Source organism: Talpa occidentalis, unplaced genomic scaffold (assembly GCF_014898055.3).
Source record: "Talpa occidentalis isolate TD23 unplaced genomic scaffold, MPIMG_talOcc4v2.1 talOcc4.6, whole genome shotgun sequence".
Lineage (NCBI taxonomy): Eukaryota > Metazoa > Chordata > Mammalia > Eulipotyphla > Talpidae > Talpa > Talpa occidentalis.
In genome coordinates, this window is record NW_023604972.1 from 7,847,705 (window position 1) to 7,865,953 (window position 18,249).

At 33.0% G+C, this 18,249-nt stretch overlaps 1 protein-coding gene across 7 annotated transcripts in view; it reads right to left on the bottom strand.

The window, feature by feature from the left end:
• LCORL (ligand dependent nuclear receptor corepressor like) overlaps positions 1–18,249 on the bottom strand; it is a 131,336-nt gene that overhangs the window by 33,021 nt on the left and 80,066 nt on the right. For 4 of the 7 annotated variants that reach the window (XM_037529086.2, XM_054688048.1, XM_054688047.1 and 1 more), the window contains exons 5-6: positions 14,156–14,407; positions 1,074–1,167 (exon numbers count right to left, since the gene is read on the bottom strand). In XM_037529086.2, coding sequence (XP_037384983.1) covers positions 1,074–1,167; positions 14,156–14,407 — 346 coding nt within the window. Of the gene's footprint in view, positions 1–1,073; positions 1,168–14,155; positions 14,408–18,249 lie in introns of those variants that run through there. The other 3 variants (XM_037529088.2, XM_037529090.1, XM_037529089.2) reach the window with 2 other exon arrangements.

Here is an 18,249-nt window from a genome sequence, read left to right on the forward strand (position 1 = left end):
TGTAAAAATATTCTCATGATGTTGCTATTCCTCTGATAGATGCTTGCAGAGCAACACTTATAAATTTTATTTGTACAATTAGAGTTCCATTATCAAAAAATACCCAAATCCTAAGGAGTTTTTGTTAGTAGAAACGTGACGTTACCGCTAAACAAGTAATAAAAGAGTCAACCCCTTTAAAGGAAATTTGTAGCAGCAAGAATATTTCCAAACACATACATCCCATATTTCCACAAGACTAATTGTTCTCTAGACAAAAACTTAAAATTTGAAAAAAGTAGATAGTTATATCTGGATAAAATAATTTTAGATATTATAAATGTTATTTCTTTTTCAAATGTTATCATTGTAGTTTTAAAAGCTTCTTGAATAGAAAGTTACTATACCTCATGACTCCAATTCTATTATAGCATTAGTTGAAACAAATTGTACTTTATACCTAAGATTTAAATGTGACAATAAGATTCCTATGCAGTTTTCATGGGAAGATGCAAAGGTTCCAAAAAAAAAAAAAAAAACCAAAAAACCCCAAAATCCAACAGAACAGCATTTCACTACTAATTATTAATTTAATGACAGCTTTCAAAGCATGAAATGACTTTTTGTGGTGATTACTAGAGGTATTAAATAGTTTGCCACCACACCAAAAGCATAATGGAAAAAAAAGTAAACATTTTATGCTAGCCTTAAGAATTAATAAGTACAGTACCTTTCAAATTTGTTGGTTGTTTAAAAAATAAGTAATGAAATTACATTATTTTTCTTAAAACTGCCTCCTAAATATTTAATTTAAAATTCTCTTTACTTGTCCTGCTTCTCAGTTTGTATTCTATGGTTAAGTTGGTAGTTCATTTGGTAACATGAACTAAAGTTTGGTGATTGTTCTGATAACTTTTCTTTAACAGAAAGAATAAAAAAAGAAAGAGAAAAGACAAATGAAAGGTATGAGAGACGCACACTTATGAGTGACAATTCTGGAGGAAAATTGTATTTGTCAACCTATGCAGAATAGTAGTAAGAGTCCTCTGAAGAGTTATTTTATATTACTATTATATTTCCTAGATATTGCTTACCCAGCCATTGAATTTTCAGAAGAAGGATCACATAGGGATGACTCTTCAGATTTTATGCTGGTTTTCTTTGTAGAGAGATCTAACACTCCATCCCCTATAATTTTTGCAAGAGAAAAAACTTTATATTTGTGACAGAAAGATAATCCTTACATTTTAACATTTCATGGCTTGCTGATCTACTAATTTATGACTTAAAAATTAACACTTGTATTTGACATGTGGAATTACCAATTCAACTTGTAGTTAGCAAGATTATGACTGGGAAGGCACTACATAGGAAAAAAGAACAAAGGAGGAGTTGGCATTGCCAGTGATATGAAGCAACAAGCTATGATATAACATCTTGATCATCTTTCCCACTGTTTAACACTGAATAGCCATTTCATTGTTCATCCATGACTATTTTCTATTCAAGCTATGCACATGATGCTTTGGGAAAGCAGGAATCATGTACAAAACAGGGAATATGATGATGAATAAGAATAATAATCAGCATTTATTAAAACTAACAATATGTGCAGCAGGTAACCTGAGACTATGTACAACCAGTTTATTTTTTAGAACTCACAGTGTAAATTTTTACTTTTTTAAATAACTGAGTACAGAACAACAGCTGAATCACTGCCTATATAATATGTGGTGATTATATTTGTAATTGGATGCAACTACAGCTTATAACAACATAACCTTCAGGGAAAATGCTAGAGACAAATACCTAAGTATTTTGTTATTAAAATACAGGTAAAAAAAAAAAAAAAACTATTGCAACATTGAAACTTACATAACCACACCTCAATGATTCAAACTTCAACATCAAAAAGAACAAAAGTAACTAAAATTTGAAACAGCAGTAAATAATACTCTGTGTCTTTACTAACAGCTAAGAAACTGAAAATGTAAGCTATAATCATTATAAGACAATAAGTTTTAAAAATAAACTCAAAAATTCAATCGGCTTAAAAAAATTCAAGTAGGTTTTACTTATCACATAAATTTACCTTGGCACTTAAATGCTTGGCAAAATACTAAGAAAAAAATTAAACAAAATATCCTACCATAACCTACTATGTCTAATTTTTATGATGTTTGTATTTTCATATTGCTTAAGATCTAACAATTCATACAGCACCACCACCAAACAAATTTCAGGTTGTTTTTAAGTACTATTTAAGGACAAGAAAGCAGAATAAGGTTGGCAAGAGTAATGAGGGTAGGGCTGAGGAGGTTATTTTATTGAGTGTTGTGAGTACAGGCTTCTTTGACTTGAACAGAATCCTGAACAAAGTAAGGATATTAACCAAGCAGATCATGTTGGAGAAGGCTTCCAGAAGGAACAGTTTATGCAAAGGATATCATACAGAATCAAGCCTGGAAATGTCTGAGTAACAGCAACAGGTCAGGGTGGCTGAAGTGGACTAAACTTGGTTGAATGAAGAAAGATCAGAAATATTGTAGGAATGCAAATCAAAAACACTGGGCTTTGCATATAATGATGAGAAAGTTGATTTTTATTTTGAGATAGGAAATGAGCAGAGGATTCTAAGTGTTAAGACTGACACAATATTAATTTGTGTTCTTAAAGGCTCAATCTTCCACCAGGAGAAGACTCCAACGGGCTAAGGACAGAGCAGAGAAATATGTTTGGAAAAAAGCTGTTATTTCTCATCTCTGGGCTTTCATACTTTTAGTTTCTTCTGCTTACAATACTCTTATCTTGAGTCTCTCCACTTTCTATCCCCATGCTCACCCTAATTCTTACTAAATCTTACGCATTATTCAATCATTCAGGACATAACCCAGACTTGGTTGACTGTCATTGTTTTAGTTTTCTCTATCTGTAACACTTACCTATATTAATTAGCATTTAGTAGACTGTATTCTAGTTGCTCAAATACTTACCTTATCCAGACTATAAGCTACGTGAGGCAGAGACCACACCTATTTTATTCAACAGTGTATCCCTTTTGCCTAGAGCAGTGCCCTGCACATATTAAGTGTTCAGCAAGCATTTGCTGAATAGCATTTCAAAGAGCTAGAAGAAATTCAGCATGGCTAGAGGTTAGTGTGTGTAGGCTTAAAAGTCAAAGAGAGAATGGACAGATATAAAATACATGGCGTATGGTACTTCTGAAATTGTTACATGGGGTACACTGTCCCTGTTTATCCCTCCAGTACAATTTCATGCCAAGTCTCTAACTCCTCTCAGTCCTCAGACTTCCTCTACAGGCATCCATCTGCACTTCTTCAAACATGCTATGTGGCTGATCTCTCAAATTTCAGGAAGTATGAGGGCTGAGATGAACAAAACTCACTTTTCCATTATAAAGACTATAGAGCTCAGGAGCTAGAGAAATCAAAGCAGTTACCCTTAGGATTGTCCAAAGTAGAAAAACAAAGACAACAAGGGGAAAGGCAGCCTGGAAAGGAGGACTGAAGAAAAAAAAAGTTCAGGAATGGAGAAAAAGGGCATTTTCTTGCTCCTGCTGATGACTTGTATCTAGTTGAACAGCGACCACATCTATCACTGTCACTCTTTCACAATGAAGACATATAATTAACTAGACAGTTTATGTGTATATACATTTCCAATGTGCTAACAATTAACTTGATTAGTTAAAAACTCAACACTTACTATGGCAAATGTTCTAGGTCAATATATGTAAGTAGAAATGAAAGAGAATAAAAAATTATTTACTGTTCACCTATTGCTAGGTACCTAGGTTTAGTTTTTCAGTATTACAGTGTTGAAATGAAACTTCTAAAAGTTCTGTGTTCAAGTACAATGCAAGTGATGGGAACATGATTATTTTGCTGTATTTTTCTGTATATTTCAAAATTCTAATATTAAACACAAATTGCTTCCTTTACTGGTTGTAGACTGAGCATTTGTTTCTAATCAAACAGTAAAGCAAAATGTATAACAGAGAGGACAATGAAATGTTTCAACAAAGTAATTTATATATATATGACATATATATATATATATATATATATGACATTATCAGAGATAACTTTTAAAATGGATGGATGCTTAATAAAATTGAAACTATAATCAATTAGAAAATATCTTGAGTGTCAGTATTCACAGGGTTAATTTTTTTTCAGATTTCACTTTCAGTTAAGATCAAGATTTGAATTTTTATTTACAAATTGTTCTCAGTTCTGTATTTTTGTGCAAATTCCTGACAAAGGATCAATTCAAAGCAGACAAAAAGCAAGCCTCATAATATAGAATTATTTTTCCCTCCAAGATCATCATTCTTTCTCACCTCTTATCTAAACTCTGTCCATTTTTCAAAGTATGCATTGTGTGCTCCTGGACTGGCTAACTTCTACATATGCTCCAGAATGATCCCCACAAAGGTTTTCTTAACTTTTCTATAGCCATCTTTCATACTTGGAGTCCACACACCCTTTATATTATTCTATACTGTACTTCTGACAGTGATTATAATTTAACTACTTTAAGTGCCGATATATGGTAGGATGTAATAACTATGCTTAGAATCCATTTGAGATTTATATTATATTAGATATAATTACTTGAGTGATTTTCTCACAATATTCATTTTCTAAACAAGGACCTGAAAGAAGTCAATGAAGAATGAAGACTTATTGAGGACTCATCACTGACTTGCTAAACCATGTCACCCCCATCGCTGGTATACAGCATTAGACATAGCAGACTGTGACTGATAAAACAGTCATGAATCAATGAACTTGTTCACTGACAACACAATCAAAGACTGGTATTTGTATGGGAGAGATCAGCTTCACAGAAAGGAAAGCTCCACTTATGAGGCTAATGTTTTTTTAATTAGCAATTTCTCTGGTTCTCATCTTTTTTTCCTTCAAAAATGTTGTCAAGATTAATCATCATTAATCAATGAAATATAAGAACTTTTAAAAATATATGTAACTACTTACAATACTATTGGTCCCTAGTTGTTCTGTGAGGCAAATTATTACGCTCAGGGGACCACAACTGTGTATGAAGGTAAGTTAAAAGATCTTTCAAGTCACATTACCTACTGTCAATACTACATACATAAATATCACCATGGTTCAGTACATGCAGGCAAGTGAATTTTAATGACATACATTTTGTTGTCCCACAATCTGGTTAAAAGGAAAATATTCCAAATTAAATTTCATACAGATGTTAATACCACAAAAATTCCAACTATGTAACATTGAATATCATTAAGTGTAAACCTATGTTACTAGTTTTAATAACTATCTAATGCTCTTTCTACCTTTTTCCCTTGACCACTTATTATTTATTTCCTTAAATGGTTCTTCTTGTCTTTCTTTTAGCTCCTCAATGTTTTGTTGTAATCTGTTGCTGGTTCTAGAAGTTTTCTTAATTTTACTCTAAAGGAGATTCCTATAATTTCAATTATTACTCATTTATAGTAAATTGACTTCTAGAAAATATTAGTGATGTACATACAATCTAAATATATAAAACCATCACCTACTACAGTGTACATATGTTGTACAAAACACTGCACTAAGAGCATTTCATGTCTGAATCCATTTAGTGCTCACACCCACCCAACATAAAAATAGGCTTGTTAATTTGCAAATTTTACTGATTAAACTGAAAGTGAAAGAGAGGTTAATTATCTTGCCCACGGTCACAACTGTAAGTAGCAGAAATGGCATTCAAACTTAGGCAGTCTTATTGACGTGTATACTCATCTACAACTCTAATCTACGTAATGTTTTAAAATATGAATCACAGTCTAGATAAAATAATAAACTTAGTACTGTCAAACACTACTACTTAAGAAACACAATCCTGGGCCTCCCTGGTGGCGCAGCGGTTGAGCGCTGGGTTGCGAAGCTGCCCACAGCCTCTGCAGCGCAGGTTCGATCCCCGGGTGCTCCCCGGCCACCAGAGGAGGGTCCCACATGGCGCGCAGACCTCTCCTGCCGCGCCCGCTGCTCCCCTCAGCAGTGTACTTCGTCAGTCGGCCTGCTCTGTTCCCCGCTCTGGCTCTGGTGAATTCTCTCACCCTCCCGCGCTTCTGACTATACCCAGTGCTTGTATAAATAAATAAGTAAATCTTTAAAAAAAAAAAAAAAGAAAGAAACACAATCCTTCTGGAAATAATGTAGCAATATGTTGTAAAAAAATTTTTAAATATCTGCTCTTGCAGGTATCCATTATAAGAAAATACTGAATATGAAGATGGTTTTATATACAAAGACATACTAAAAATTATAACATTACTGATAAACACAAATGCAACTTCTAAACCTTAAGTATTTAGGGGCTCCCTGTTGGCCTAGGGATTAAGTATCAGTGTTATCACCTCTATGGACTGAGTTCGAACCCCAGCGAGGGAGCTAACTCATATATGGCAGAGCAGACCTCTCCTGTCTCACCTGCTGTGTATTTCAGCAAATCCGCCTGTCTCTAGTGAATCCTCGCACTACTGCACCTCTGGCCTACACCCCAGGTCTTCTATGCATAAAAAATAAATAATAAAATAAACCCTATTTAAAAAAAATATTATATTAAATATGGAACCTTCAATTGCTTCATTATCAGGCTTAACATAGTCATTAAGGGAATTAAAAAAAACATGGGAAACGGTGAGTCTACTATGTTTTAAAAAGGTAGGATAAAAAACTTGAACAGGGGTATGTAAGCAGCCATGTAAAAATACCACAAGAAATCAAATACAGAATAAAATCAGGAAGTAAACACAAAAAAAAAATGGCAGTAATGGTGATTTGAGAAAGATCTGAGCAGTTACATATAAATATTGTATATTATATATGATCTATCTATACTTTTCTTGTTTTTCCCAAGTTTTCCATTATGAGATTATACAAAAGAACCCCCCCCACAAACTTATTAACAAAAATACCAAAGTATAAAAGCACTCCCTTGGGTTTATCCAATATTGTCTTAAAATTATTTTTACTGGGCCTCCCCGGTGGCGCAGCGGTTGAGCGCTGGGTTGCGAAGCTGCCCGCAGCCTCTGCAGCTCCAGTTCGATCCCCGGCTGCTCCCGGGCTACTGGAGGAGGGTCCCACATGGCGCGCAGACCTCTCCTGCCGCCCGCTGCTCCCCTCAGCAGTGTCCTTCGGTCCTTCTGCCTGCTCTGCTCCCCGCTCTGGCTCTGGTGAATTCTCTCACCCTCCCACGCTTCTGACTGTACCCAGTGCTTGTATAAAATAATAAATAATAAAATAAATAAATAAATAATCTTAAAAAAATTATTTTTACTGTTACTAGTTTAATTACTGAGTTAATGTTTTAGAGTCATGAGGGAAGTAATCAATATTGGAGTAACACATCAAATAAGCTTTAACACTGGTTTTTCCTTTCTCATTTGTCACCTTGTGCAAGTCAAATGTTTTTTTAAAGAGAAGACACTTGTCTTCTTGATGTGTTTTATTTAGTGCAGATATAGCTGATATCCTACAGAATTCATTCATCTATTATTTAGCAATAATGCTAAGGGACACTATAAATCAGAAGAAAAGTGCTTACAGTGAATTCAAGACATAAAATTAGTAATGCTAAATTTAATGAGGAAAGTACTACTGGTAAAATTAAAGAAGGTGTCAGCACTTCAACAAAATACATTTAGAATTTTATTGTACCTTTTTTTTCTTTTTCAGCTATTGCTTCAAGTAATGAAGTAAAGCAAAGTTTCAAAAGGCTTCAAGTCAATACCTTGGAAAATATTTTAAAAAATGTGTTCTCTTTTATTTTCCCATGTTTTGCACTACTGTATTCTGTTTTAGGCCAACACTTCATTTAAAGTGTGGGACACATACTTATTACATCATCATCATATTGGAAGGATTTAGATTTGTTAACCACGTACTTGATAGCCCTGTCAAGCTATTCCAAAAATGATTTATATGGCTTTTTAAAAACTTTACTGAAATGTGAGTTCATAACAAAATATACATAGTTTAATGAATCTTTACAAGTTGAACACTCCTATGTAAATAGTACCTAGATTACCACCCTGAATCCAGGAGGCATGCCCTCCTTTCCTGTTTCCTATTCATTAATGTACCTCCCTCCCTCCCCACTATTTTCATTTCTAATAATTACATGCATGTTCTTTGATTCAACGATTTCACTTCTAGGAATTTGTCTTATGGTACAAATTAAGATTGAATGTAATACCTTAGCTCAAGCATGGTTACTTATATATCTGAAGACATAGATATAAGACAAAATCACAGAACAGAATGATTCCCCCTTATAGCCACCCTTCACTTTCAGCAATTACCTCAGTTTTTGCTACATATGCTCTTATTTCTATTAAAATATTTTAAAGCTAAATCCAGATGTTACTTTATTTCAATATTCTATCTTTATAAAATATGGACATTTTCAAACAACAATTCCTTGTCATTTTCTAATACCTGGTTTATTGCTATTTCTTCTAGTGAGTCCAAAATGTATTCTTGTTTGTATGTTTAAATTAGCAGGTAATTTGTGTCACAAATTTTTATTTTCACATTTTGGAAATCTCTTTAATGTCTAGTTAAATAGAAGACAGCTAGATTCTCAATATGCTTATGTATTTAATATATGTAGATATCATACAATACATAGTCTTTGGCTGAATCCACTATGTACTTGTGAGAGAATGTGAGTAAAAAGAAAAATATCATTATAAGGCTTGATCTGGTTATTTCCCTGGAGGAGTTTCAGGGATGCTGAGGGCTTCCTCCACCATATTTGAGAACCACTGGCTTAAAGAACTGCTTAAGATTCACTTTCATTCTTTTTGGCAAGATTACTTTAGATGATGCTACATATCATAAGGCACATGAATTCTATTGCAAATGATGAGTGTTCTGATTTCAGATATTGACGTTTGATCCTTTATTGTAAAGCTGCTCAAAAAAATTTTCAAAATAAAAGATTTCACTGCTAAAAAAATAACAAATCCAATAATTAAGTCTCAATTTTCATTTTAGTTTTCAGCAGCATTTGAAAATAATGAAGATTTTTAATCTGTAAGTCCAGTATACATCATATACACTCTAGAGATACAAAAGTAAATGAAGTTTCTGCTCTCAAAGGCAGATTACAATGGGAGACAAATATACAAACAATTATAATGCAGTGAGCAATGTACTATAATGACAGTTTTACAGGAATATAGACTAGATCTCATGGTAATAAAACCACACCAACAAGGTCAAGGAAGTCCTGTTTCCTCATTGCACATCTGCTCTTGTTTTGTATAGACTGGTAAATCCTTTACGGTTGATAAAGGAGCAGCAAATTTCTTTCCACACTTGGGGATATAGGAGAAGTTTTCACTTTTGCCCCAGAATAAAAAAGAAATAAAAAAATATGATATGATAATACTATTTGTGTTTCTTAGTATGCCAAGACAAAAAAGAATCATAGATTCAAGTAATGCTTGACTTACTTCCTCCCAGTTTCTGAGGTTCAGAGTATTTGTACAAATCTGTAAAACTGAAAGTGAACAAAGAAATACTTACAATATTTGAACAGTTGGTTAGAAAGTACACTGGAGAGGTGAACAGATATGTTTGCCTCCTGGTAACTATAAGTCAGAAGAATTTGTGGAAGAGAAGGCAAGGAAAATGAGGATTATGGAATCCTACTTATGAAGAACAAAGAACTTGAAAAGATTTGCAGGGAAAACAGAGGTTTAGAGAGAGATAGAAGACCATACTTGCAGGGATCACTTTATAGTTTGTTACTAGAGATAATACTAGTTTCAACAAATATAAAGCATCAGTAAGTGAAAGGAGAATTTCTGATACTGTTCTAGATATGGAAAAAACCCTGAAGGTTAGCATGGAAAAGAAATGTTTTGGAGATACAATAATTTCTATGTTTATAGTACTATTAAGTAAAATATTGTTTTAAATGGAAAAAAACAGAAAATGAAAGTTGCATATTTAAAAGCTATGCGCTTAATCCATCAGAGCTGTCTAACAGATTTTCTGCAAGTACTAACTGTCAATCAAAGGCTGAATTACATCTCTTAAACTATAGAATAAAGGAACCCTACACACTGGGATGGAGCCTGAGCAGGATATTCTTTTGTGTATCCTTTTCTTTGCTTATTCTTTTATCCTCTGAGAACTGTTTTTGTCTATTTTTCTATGGAGTACTAATTTTCTCATTGGTTATAGTGTGTTTTGCTAGTTGATCAGCTGCCAGTTACATCAGTTACAGATACTGTTCCCAAAATTGAGGTTTGAATTTTCACTCTGCTAACAGTGATTTTTATAATACTTAAGTTTTACATTTCAGTACATCTTTATGAAATTATCATATGACCTGTTCAAAGAAATTCATGTGTCCAAAGAAATTCTTCCTTCTTTTGAGTTCATATAATCCTTTATCTTCTCGTTAAGTTTTGTTTTTTACAGTTAGCCCTTTAACCCAATGAGAATTACTGAAATGAGTAATGTTTTTCCCTTCATGAGGGTAGCCTTGCACCTGAGTCATTTATGGACTATGGCATCCTTCTCAATGTTTCATAATGACATCTCTGTCTTGTACCAAGATTCCACTCAAGTTTGGAGAATGTCTATGTTCACAAATCTGTTCTATTGCATATGGCAAAAAGTGCTTTAATTACTGTACTAATTAAATCTTGATATTTTAGAGCAAGTCCTTATCACCTTGATTTGGTTATTCTTCACTCTAAGTATTATTCATAAATTTTAGGATTGGCAGATCTTTTTTTCACAAAAAAACAAAATTTTGAATAACTGACACTAAATCTGTAAGCAACATTAAGGATGAACTGCCATCTTTTAGAATCTTCCATTTGTTTAGAATACTCATTTGAGAGTCTTCTTTTATGTCCTTCAATAAAGTTTTATAATGTTCTTCCAACATAATTTTATTTCAAGGTGTTTTAATGTTTTTTTCTTGCTTTTGTTGCTATTGTAGATGAGATAATTTTAAAAATGGATTTTCTAACTGTTTTTTTTTTTTAATTAATACCGCAGTGCTCTTGTAAGTAGTACCTTTTTTGAACTTTATCAGCTTGAAAAGGTTACATAGATATTTTTTCATATTGTTTGTAAGCAACAAATCTGCTCATTCTTTCCTTATACCTATTGCTTAATGTTGTTTATTTTCATTTATATGTCTAAAATCATTTATATGTCATAAAATCATTAGGTTGTGACTTTTCTCGTAGTAGGAATGCTCATCTATTTTTGGTTTGATAAGCATTTTTTATCCTAAATGTGTTGGCTTTTGTTGAATTTTTTTTGTATTTACTAGTATGACATGATTTGTCTTTATTTTGATGAAGTGGAGAATCATAAAGGTTTTTCAAATGTGGAATCACCTCAGCCTTCTTAGCCACCATACATATATTATGTTTTATAATTAATACATTCAATTTGCTAATATTTATTTAGGATTATTGCACCTACTTTTGTAAGTAAGAATGGTCTGCAGGGCCTCCTGCAAAGCTGCCCGCAGACTCTGCAGCGTTGGTTTGATCCCCGGCTGCTCCCTGGCCACCGGGTGAGGGTCCCACATGGCTCGCAGAACTCTCCTGCCACCTGCTGCTCCCCTCAGCAGTGTACTTCGGTCCTTCTGCCTGCTCTGCTCCCTGCTCTGGCTCTGGTGAATTCTCTCACCCTCCCGCGCTTCTGACTATACCCAGTGCTTGTATGTATAAATAAATAAATAAATCTTAAAAAAAAAAAAAAAATGGTTTGCAATTTTCCTTTCTTTTGCTATCTTTGTTTTTGGTATCAAGACTGTATTTCAAGTTTACTTTCACTAGTCTTCAAAATACTAAAAGATGGGGTTTATCTATCACTTTAATTTACCTATAAAACCATTTGGGATTGAAAATTTTGTAGATATACAGAGTAGACTATCCATAAAGTTGCCTGCATTGTTTATTATTACAGATTTATAGGTTATATTTTCTAATCTTAATAAATACAAACAACTGGAAGTACTGTTTAGAAATTATAAAGTATGATATGGAACATGTAAGCATTAACAAATAACAAAGGAAGAACTGATATTGCTACTACTAGTATAAGCACAGTGAAATCAGTTCAAAAACTTTTTAATTCTTAAGAAAATCACATGAAATCACATGAAATATGAACTTATATCTCCTATCACTAATGAAACAATCCCAATGTATATTGTGAAATAAGACACTAGTGGATGTCTTAATCATGATTAGCAAAATATTTTAAAATTGTTCTTATCTTTACTTCAACCTTAAATCATTCTTAAGTTGTGGAAAAATAAGTACAAAAAGTGTTACACTAATGTGTGTAAAGTGTTAGTGTGTATTAAATTCACAGTGTGGTTGAAGGGGCACATAAATGCATCAGAGGGTTTGATTTCTAGTTTTAATTTGGTATGCAAATAGTCAGTGTTAAAGTTTGTCAGTTTATACTATAGCAAAATGGTCATATAAAAGAAAATGTGATTTATTACTCTCTGCTTAAAGAAATCTAGCATCATTTTGTGGCTCCAAGAAAATTCAAAATCCTTAATACCTTCTATGCGTCTTTTTCACATTATTGTCCCTACGCATCTCTTTAGCCTCATCTGTTACCATTTTCTTTCTTGTTTTCTATACCAAAGTTACACTAGGTTAAATGATTCCTCTACTAGAAAAATGCTGAAATCACATATGACGAGTGATCCCCCAAATTAAAATACTAAAATTATACAGTGTATAGATTTATATACAGTATCATTACTCTTTTCAACCTCCGGATGCACACATATATACTGGGCATGCTACCTAGAACATCACAATAACAAATAATTTGTTACTTGTTATCGACATATACTTGGGTCTGCGTTAACATTTAATTTCATAGAATCACAGAACTGTAAGATCTTAAAATTTACTTTTTAAATGTCGTTTATTCCAACCACTCATCTGTTACTTTTGCATACCTCTAATGAGAAGATAATCAGGAAATAAGGAAATCAATTTCCCCTTTGCACTTTAACAAGTATATGAATCTTAGAAATATTCTTTCTTATATTTACCTGAAATCTATTTCCACCTAATTTCCAACTAGTTATTCTAAATTTCCTCATTGGACCATTTAGAAAAGTTCACTTCTACTTTAGTGGATCACCCATATATACAAAAGCTTACAGATCATTATTATGTTACTTTATATTTAACTTTCACATGCCCCAATGAATTTGCTATTATTATGGCTAAATAACAAATGAGGAAATTAGAGCTGTGATGGGTCAAGTTATTTGTTCACATAACTTAGGTGACAGGGCTGGGATTTCAACAATTCTGTCAGGTACCAAAACCTATGTGTTAGTCCCTTCAGGATGATAAACAACTTTTTCTCACAGCAGAAGAAATAAAGAGGGTATGAAAGATAGAAAAGCAAAACAAAAAATTCTACAGCTATACTTTCTAATATTCTATGTACTGATAATTTTTCTCCTTAAGTCATATCAGCACATATCAGAATCTCTGACATTTTTTTTCTGATAACCTAAATACCCTAATATTTCTGATTTTTCTATATAAATACACATACCCTAAAATTAGGTAAGCAAAACAAAGTTATTTCCATATTTCAATCCCTCTCAATTTTAATCTGTTTCACATACTGAAAAAAATTATCTTTATTAAACAGTGACTAATGTACTCTTTAGAGCCCTAACCAACACTACTTTCTGCAATCAAAGAATGCTGATATTTTTCTGGTTTTAAGTTCTGACAACACTATCCCTAATTTGTGTCAACAAAAGTTACTAATTCTCTCTGAGAAAAACAGTGACTGGCTACCTTGCATAAGCGCATAAGAGGCCCTCAATACTTAGCTTTCTAGTTACTTATTAAGATTCTCTTATCATACACTTTATTATGAATTGGTAGCAATTCAATCAAGTTTTCTCTTTTATAAACAAAAGCCAAGTCCAGTACAAAAGCACTAATTCAGCACTTCTCTACAGTTCATATTAGATATGCTAATTACAAATAATATTACTTCTAAAATGAATTTTGGTATGAACATAACTATATATGTATCAAACATAAAAATGCATGTTATATTATCAATAACAATCTTACCTTGCTGAGTATTTTGTTCTTGCATTCGATTCACAGTGAGGTCTAAGGGGCCTTCCTGCTCTTCTTGAAGAGAGTTTTCTTCTTGATTCATTTGGATACTTTTACAAATTAGACTTGGTCCAATTGAACCATTTCTATTTTCTTGAATTTTACCACTTTTTGAAATATACTCAATTGCAAACTGACGTATCATCTTTTTCATTAATTCCTGAGCAACTAGGGGAATGTTAGGGTCACAGTTCTGAGGAAGATCTATGGAAAAAATAAATATAATAAGCATTAAAAAAAGAGAAATATGAACTACCAGTAAGTAGACTTATTACAAAATAATTACTTCTAAAGTCTTTTAGCATCATTCTGTAGTTGTCAGTGGCTTCTGGGACTTAGCAACAGAAACCCTGAACATTTAACCGGTAGTATGGCAATACATGGACCCAAAACTTGTTATATTTAATCATCTATTAAAAGTAAACATTTTCCAGTTGCAAAATAAAGTACAGATAAAGAATTAGACATAGAAGCAGAACTAATTCCTTATCTTCAGAGTTCTAATTCAAATACTTAATATTTGAACATAAGCATATATATATATATATATATATATATATATATATATATATATATATACATACACATATATATATATAAATAACCAGGCAATTTTTTCAATTCAATTTACAGAGAAGTACATGGATGAGCTATTTAAGAAAACATCTAAACTCTGTAACTATTTATCACCACTATATTCTTGAGCTCTGTCAATGTATATACATAATGTGAATGTTCACCAAGGTCTTTTTTCTTTGCGCTCTTTATATTGAGGAATTTCAATCATAAAGTAAAGAATAAATACACTGACACAGCCTCCCTCAACCAATACTCAAGAATTGTTAGTAGCATACTACCATATTTTACATTCTTACTACTAATTTTTGCTTGCAGAACCACTAAAAGTAAATTGTAGAATTATGAAATTTCACTTCTAAATGTTTCAGCATGGATTAGGATTCTTCTACTATTATTGAGGGTCTTAATCATCTACTGCAAAACATGTTAATCAATTATAGCTGTAGTAAAGGTCAGCTGTGATACACAATTCTGCTTGAAACTTAAACTAAAACCAACAATTTAAGGAGCACAAACCCTCTCCCTGGTCTCAACCAAGGGGCACACAATAAAGGACCAAGGCACAGCTAGACTGGCCTCAAAAAAAAGCTGAGTCAACACCAACAAACTATGTCTCTGAGCAGATCAGCAATGTTCAAAAAAAGACACTGAAATTTATGGCACTGCTAAAATTCCAGTTCACAGAAGATAAAACACAAACAGATAGGGCGAATTTTAAAAACCCTCCTTGTTTTCTTCAATACATAGACAACATCAAATAGATACATTAACTGGACACCTCCCTGGATACTTTCTCTGTAAAAATCCTTGAAAAATATAAAATCTTTTCCTCGCAGACTGTATAAAATTCTCATTGTGAGGCTCAAAATTTGGACAGCTTTCCCAGAGCTGTTTGGAGTCTACACCTAGTTCAAGTCCTCTATCTTAAGTCTTTAAAAAATTCACTTACTTTTGTTTGGCTCAATTTATGTAAGTCAATAAAACTTATAAGATATTAATAAAAAAAAAGAATTACCTTATAGTAAAAGATGTGGAAGAAAGACTACTTAAAATAATAGTGGCAAAGAATTTTGACATCAGGAGGGGTAGTGGTGTTGACTTTTTCATGAACATGTCTGGCCTCATTCCAATCTTTTATTTATTTCGCTCTTTTAGAGGTAAAGGGTTGGTAAATTGGGACTGATGACTAAGCAAACTTAGTTGGCCTCCACACTGAATTCCTCTTAGAATCTACTTCCAGAGATACTAGTACTCTGCTCCTTAAAAGCCTCAACTGTCACCCAAAGCTGATCAGGGGTTATGTGAGTAGGACTGCCCTGATCCATGGCTGTCTAAGATTGCAGGGTTAAGTCTTCTTAGTTTTGGAGGGTTTGGTACTAGCTAGAGCACTTGTCTAAGATTTCTGAAGGCAAGTCCTCCATCTAGCGTCTACTGTACAATCAAGGCCATAAAATGCAAAGTTTGGAAATGTAGTATCTGGTGGTGAAGAGAAGCAATAAACTACTTTCACTATGAGCACCTCACATTTGGTAGCAAAATGGACCTAAGCTGATAGGAATCTATTTATGGTCTTGCAAAAATATAAATACATGTGATCATAGGGTACTGTTTAAGGCCTGCTGGAGATGTTATATAATAAACATCCCATTATATTACTTTTTTGAAAACAAAGAATTTTAAATCTGACAACTACCTGACAAAAAGGGGCTGTGAGCTTATGAAACAATGTAACTGCTTACCCATTACATTTATTTTTTAAATTAGGACTGATTAGGAAATATAGGTACTATTTGTTTTTAGTTATTAGAGTAAAAAAGCATTAGTTACAGGTTGGAATTTTTAGCCATTGTTACAAACTTTGTCAAATTACATATCCATCCAAGTTTTAGCTTCTCTCTTCACAGACACAGAAATAGGAATAGAACGTCGGAAATCATAATAAAGCTTGTTCACAGGACAGTTTAAGATGATATGAGATTGCAGATAAAACACTGAACTCCTGTACTTGGTATTTTAAGTTTAGTAAATGTTAGCTGTTGAAATAAGAGAAACATACATCCTGAGCTGCTGTATTTTACTGAAATCATAAAATGTCAAAAGTAAAAATACTAACTGGGGAAAAAAGCAAAGGACATAATTTCTAGGTCCGTGTGATATTTTTTTGGTTCAAATAGATAACATTAGAACATGTAATCTAATTAAAGTGATTTACCAAAAGAAACTTTCAAGTTGCATGTAAGAATTCACAATTTATACCATTTCTTGATTATTACCTCCAGAAATCTTTGAGGACTTCAATGTACATTTTTCTCCACTCTTTTCTAACTTAACCTTGCTTCATATTATGTGTTAAAGGGAGATATTTATCTACTTTCAGGTTTCTTGGTTAGTTATCTAATAATTTATGGACTAAAGTCACTTTACCAATTCAAAATAATTTATTAAAAAAAAAAACGCACACAAACAGAAAAATCAAACTCGTAAGTGTGACAAGGTTTATATTTTAAGGTTGAATTTAGAGTTAAGTTTAAAGTAGAAAACTGTGCTACACCACTTTATTCACCCATTCAGTTTTCGTCCCTTTATGAATGACGAATAAATCAACCTGTGAGACACAAAGGAACTTGACAAAATATTAAAAAATAGTCTTGCTGTTGATCAGCTAGTGAGCCTTCTAAATTACTTGTACAAAAAACTGCCATAACTACAAAAAAAAGCAAGTAAGTTAACTAAAGATCCAGTTTTTAGGTCTTTAAATTGTTTGACTGTAAACTCAAATGTTTGCGAGTAACAAGTAGAAGAAGAAACGTTGCCACATGGAACTGTTGTCTATTGCCTCCAAGAAATAATGTGTTTTTGTGTATCTCTTCATTTTCCAATTTAACTCAAAATATGTATGATTCAAAATTCAAAAATTAACAAGATCTTTGCAGTAGCCAGTTTCAAGATGGCCCTTAATGATTCCCACTTGCTGGCTTATTGCTGCTGGGTAGTCCCTTCTACAGTCAATCAGGAGTGGTATCTGTGATCAACAGCCTATTGCAGAAGTGCACATCACTTGGAGATTATATTACCCACTTCCTGTGGGGTGACATACTGCTATGTCCCTTTATCTCTCTCCCATCACTCATTCTGGAAGAAGCAGAATAACTCTATGAGGAGGTTCACACTGAGAGGATCTGAACCCTCTATAGTCATATGAGTGAATTTGGAAGATTCTTAAGATCATTCAGATCTCAGATGATTAAAACTTTAGCTTACCCCTTTGACTGGATCCAAGTGAAAAACGGTGGTAGAAACATCTAGCTGAGCTACTCTCAGAGGAAAATATGAAATAATGTGTGTTGCCTCAGATGCTAAATTTTGGGTGTAATTTATTAAATATTAATAGATAATTAATATTCTGGTACCTATTGGTGGGATGCTGTTGCTTGAAAACTAAAATGTAGCTGTAGCTTTAGCAGCAG